The sequence below is a fragment of the Odontomachus brunneus genome, unplaced genomic scaffold (assembly GCF_010583005.1).
Source record: "Odontomachus brunneus isolate Ranch 3 - 2012 unplaced genomic scaffold, Obru_v1 Obru_scaffold_094, whole genome shotgun sequence".
Classification (NCBI taxonomy): domain Eukaryota; kingdom Metazoa; phylum Arthropoda; class Insecta; order Hymenoptera; family Formicidae; genus Odontomachus; species Odontomachus brunneus.
In genome coordinates, this window is record NW_022639544.1 from 980,116 (window position 1) to 985,128 (window position 5,013).

At 34.1% G+C, this 5,013-nt stretch overlaps 1 protein-coding gene across 1 annotated transcript in view; it reads left to right on the forward strand.

Annotated features, from left to right (window-relative positions):
* The window catches only part of LOC116848377 (plancitoxin-1), a 476,759-nt gene that overhangs the window by 107,149 nt on the left and 364,597 nt on the right, over positions 1-5,013 (forward strand). Inside the window, exon 3 of the mRNA XM_032824380.1 lies at positions 2,200-2,369. Within this exon, the coding sequence (XP_032680271.1) occupies positions 2,257-2,369 (113 nt within the window). The 5' untranslated portion in view covers positions 2,200-2,256. The remainder of the gene's footprint in view (positions 1-2,199; positions 2,370-5,013) is intronic.

The window sequence follows — 5,013 nt, forward strand, 5'->3', positions numbered from 1 at the left end:
GAGCAATTTATTTGTATGTACACACATTTCACATAAAGTTTATGATGCGTTCAAGGAGTTCGCTATTAGCGCTATCGCGTCATTCTATCTTTATCTTTCCTTAGATATATGACAAAGATGGAATGACATGTAACGCTAATAGCGAATTTCCGAACGTATTCATAGTGATCAATTGTAGCACTAGCGCCGCTAACGCAATATCCGTGAACTATTATGGATGTCTAAACTGTTCTGTTTTATCTATATTTTAGCAAAAAGTAATTGCAATTTTCCCTAAGAAATTGTGGTTTTTTAAAGCTTCTAAGCATATTTTTGAAGATTGGACATTATTCTTCAAAACATTTTGCAGTGAGCTGTTATTTCCTTTTTTTTATATGCATCACAGAAATTTTGTATAACCTACGATTTGTGCTAGCAAACAACTAACTTAAAAAATTTTTTCCGTTTTCGATGAAAAGATTATAACTGCACAGTGTGTTTTAATGAGTACTTTAAGCGTGCAAAAGTGCTTTTCGATCAGTTCAGTCTGGACGACGTAAAACCTGAAACAGGTTTGTAGGCACTCCGACATCCCCTTAACGCGAAAAGAGTAAAATCCTCGCGTTTGTCAACGCCTGATCCGTGAGCTGACTGCACGGAGAAAGTGCGTTGCAACCGACTATATAGGGTGGGGCATTTAACTTGAGACATCGAAATATTTCGAAAATTATAAGAATTATAAAAAATGTTTCAAACAAAAGTTGTAAGATTCGAAAGGGGACATCGAAATTCGACATAAAATATGCTTATTTTGAAAGTGATCTTGACTCTGACCACAGTGACCATTGTCAAGGTTATTTTAAGATCACGTTGATTTTTTTAAATGGAACCTTATACTTTTTACTGCATATTTTTATAGCTTATCTCAAAAGCGTTTCAAAACATTATAATAAAGTATTTTTTCATTAAGTACTTTTTGAGTTATAATGCTTGAAAATTACAATACCGCCGGCATTAGCTTTACCTAAAATATACCGCGTGGAGATTGCGCGGTCGGATTCACATCTTTTGTGTGTGCGTGCGTGTGTGTGTGTGTGTGTGTGTGTGTGTGTGTGTGTGTGTATGTGTGTGTGCTGCTGTAGTATTCCAACTCAAACGCCCGTATGGAGACATAGATCACACGGCTCGTCTCTTCATATATTTTTAGATTCCACGCACGATCAAATGATTCTGACTCAAATGAATGACTGAATCGAATGATTCTCATTCAACCTACTTAGTTTCAAAAGATTTATCAGTCTGTGCATTCAGATTGTGGATTTCAACATACGTTTCGAAGATGTATCTAAAACCAGTCAAACGTTTGAGTTGTAACAGCAGCAACACACACACACACGCACACGTATATACACAGATTTAATCCGATCGCACAATCTCCACGCGGTATATTTTGGGTAATGCTAATGCCGGTGATATTGTAAGTTTCAAGACTTATAAGTCGAAAAGTACTTAATGAAAACATAATTTATTAAAGTGTTTTGAAATGCTCTCGAAGCTACAAGAATATGCAGTAAAAAGTACAAGATTTTATTTAAAATAATCAACATGACCTTGAAATAACCTTGACAATGGTCAGAGTCAAGGTCAATTTCAGATATCCTTTTTTGAACCTTACAACTTTTGTCTGAAACATTTTTTTTATAATTCTTACAGTTTTTGAAATATTTCGATGTTTCAAGTTAAATGCTCCTGTATATTGTATATTGTATATCTCTTACCTTAAAATGTGTGTATCTTAAAATGTATATCTCTTACCTTAAAACCCTGTATATTATATATCTCTCATCTTAAAATGAATTGATATCATATGATATCAATGTAATATCTCTTATACTGAAATCATTATTTTCATGTTGAATTCAATGATTATGTTAATTAAAAATTCTTTCAACGATTCGATTCGATTTTATTCGATTCGATTCGATTTGAATTCAAAATTTAAATCTGAGATTTGATTTGATTCGATTCGACATAAAAAATCTTTGATTCGCACATTTCTATGAATTGAGAATAATATAGCAAACGCCTTTCCGATGTGTCCTCAACAATTTTCATCTTATAATTTGTGACATAATCTGCTGAATGATTTAAATATAAAATATTCTCACACTAAAAAATTAACGTCTTTTATTATAAATGTTTGTTGGTTGCATCCAGCAGATTGGCAATTGAAATTTGGCGTACACTTGGTCATTACAAACTTTTTTAAGCTGACTGATGACAGTGACCAAAATGTTTTCGTTACTGTACATGAGCATTTTATTGATTGGATGCAATGCAAATGTCGCAATCCCTCAATGCAGAGATGAAAGGAATCAACCTGTTGATTGGTGAGTATCATCGTGATATCTTTTATTATAGAATTTCACAATTTATTAAATTGTAAAAACGAAAATATATTGGACGTGATAATAAAATTATGTTATCAAGTCTGTACGTAAATTCCTCGGGTCACGTATATCAGTTGGACACGGGGCAATTGGACACAGTCCAATCACAAGTCGCTGTTCCAAGGGACCCTACAAATGTCTCTAATCACACGGTGCTGTGATTGGCTGTGTCCAAATGCACCGTGTCCAAGTGCACCGCTCCCAAATTCCTCAGGATATCTCTTATAGAAATATCATACTAAGAATCATTGATAATTACTTATTTTTAGTATTAAAAATACTGGATAATAAGTAATTATCAATGATTCTTAGTATGATATTTCTATAAGGGATGTATCTCTTTATTTTACTTCAGCTTATAATGCCAGGAAGTTCTTAGTTTTTACCTTAACCTTATTTTACATTTTTCTTATATCTACTTTTTCTTTTCCACCACTTATCCTATTTTTTTCCTTATCCTACTCTTTTCCTTTTTACCTGTTTACTTCTTACCCTAAATATTTCTTATTCTATACTTGATAAATTCCATCTTTTGGATTTCTTATCTTATATACCGTTTGCCGAAGGTTTGCCGTGCCTTCCGAGAGGAGCGTAAAAAAATTTTTTGGTTCCTCTGGGAATCGAACCCGGGACTTCTAGTATGGTAGACTGGTGTGCGGTCTGCTGTGCAACGGTCCCACTCAGTTCCTCAGGCTATGTTTAGATAAAAAATAAAATATCCTAAATTACCTTTCTCTATGGATATTTCTTATGCTCTCTATATTTCTTATGCTCTCACCCTTACAATTGCAGCATTGCCGATATAAAAAAATACATGTCTATTATTTTTCAATACTCTACAAGTGTACTGAGTTTCAGTAAAATCGACGAGTGACACAAAGGTAGGTTTACTTGTAAGAATGTGAGTGATTAATGACTACTATTCCTTTAGTAATTACTAGTAATATTTATCTATAAGGTATCTCGCAAATAATTCTATCTATTTCAGCGATATCTTCTCCACGATGAAAATAATACAGCATCTAGTGTCAAATACACCTTTCTGATTTCCATTTTTAATTAAATTAATAATGTATTTAACTAAATAAAAATAAGAATGTCTATCATATGTCAATTTGAAAACAGATTAACTAATAGTATTAACACAAGACATAAATTAGTTGGAAAGATTAGACATCTAGAATTTCAGCATTATCTAAACCAGAGCTCGGAATTAGTTGTCCATTTCGGCCGATTCTCGGGAGCTACCCTTATAGAAATATCATACTAAGAATCATTGATTAATTACTTATTTTTAGTATTAAAAGTACAGTATTTAGTAATATTCTGTGATTCAAATACAGCTTTTAGTACTCAAGTATTTCAATATTTAATGTTACAAATTCTACCTTATGATTGATTTCAATACTTAAATATTAATATGTAATATTACATAAATATTAAATATTAAATATTATATGTAATATTCGTCCAGTGAAAAAATACTTACGCAAAACATTGTCAATATTTAAATACTAATATATAATACTAAGTGATGAAATACTTACGCAAAGTACTGTTAAGATTAAAAGTATTAACCCAGACAGCATACAATATTAGTAAGTTATTAGTTAAATATTTATAAATATTTATTTTGAATTACTTTTTTAAAATATTATATATATATATAAGGTGTAGTAAAAAGAAATCCATTATTTTTGCATGAAATTAAAGGCTTTATTTAGCATAGTTAGAATGATCCGATTTAGGTCAAATATGCACCGTTTTGTTCGATAACTTGTTGCCATTTTGAAGGTAATTCCATTATGCCTCTCTCATAGAAACCCTTGTCCCTATTGGCAAAAAACTGGGACAGTCGATTTTCACAAGCTTCTCTTGAGGCGAATTTTTCACCAGCAAAATCATTCGCCATAGACAGGAACAGGTGGTAATCACTTGGTGCCACGTCGGACTATAAGGTGGATGCATAATCTCCCAACCAAGCTCCCGGAGCTTCTGGCGAGTCACTATCGATGTGTGTGGCCTGACGTTGTCCTGATGGAACACAATTTCTCTCCTATTGGCCAAAGCTGGCCGTTTCTGGACGATCGATTCCTTCAGACGGTCCAATTGTTGACAGTACAGGTCCGAATTAAGAGTTTGGCCGTAGGGGAGCAGCTCATAGTGGATGATTCCCTGCCAATCCCACCAAACACACAGCAAAGCCTTCCTGACCGTCAATCCTGGCTTGGCCACCGTTTGCGCCGGCTCACCGCGTTTCGACCACGACCGTTTTCGCTTGACGTTATCGTAAGTGACCCACTTTTCATCACCTGTCACTATCCGCTGCAGAAATGGGTCGATTTTGTTGCGATTCAGCAGCGATTCGCAGATGGAAATTCGGACCATGAAGTTTTTTTGCGTTAACTCGTGTAGCACCCATACATCAAGCTTCTTTTTGTATCCAGCCTTATTCAAGTGGTTCCAAACGGTTTTTTGTGCAATGTTTAGCTCCTGGGTAATCGAAACAGTGCTTACATGACGGTCGGACTCGACGATTTCCATTTCCATTTTGATTTCCATTTTATCGACATTTTCGACAATT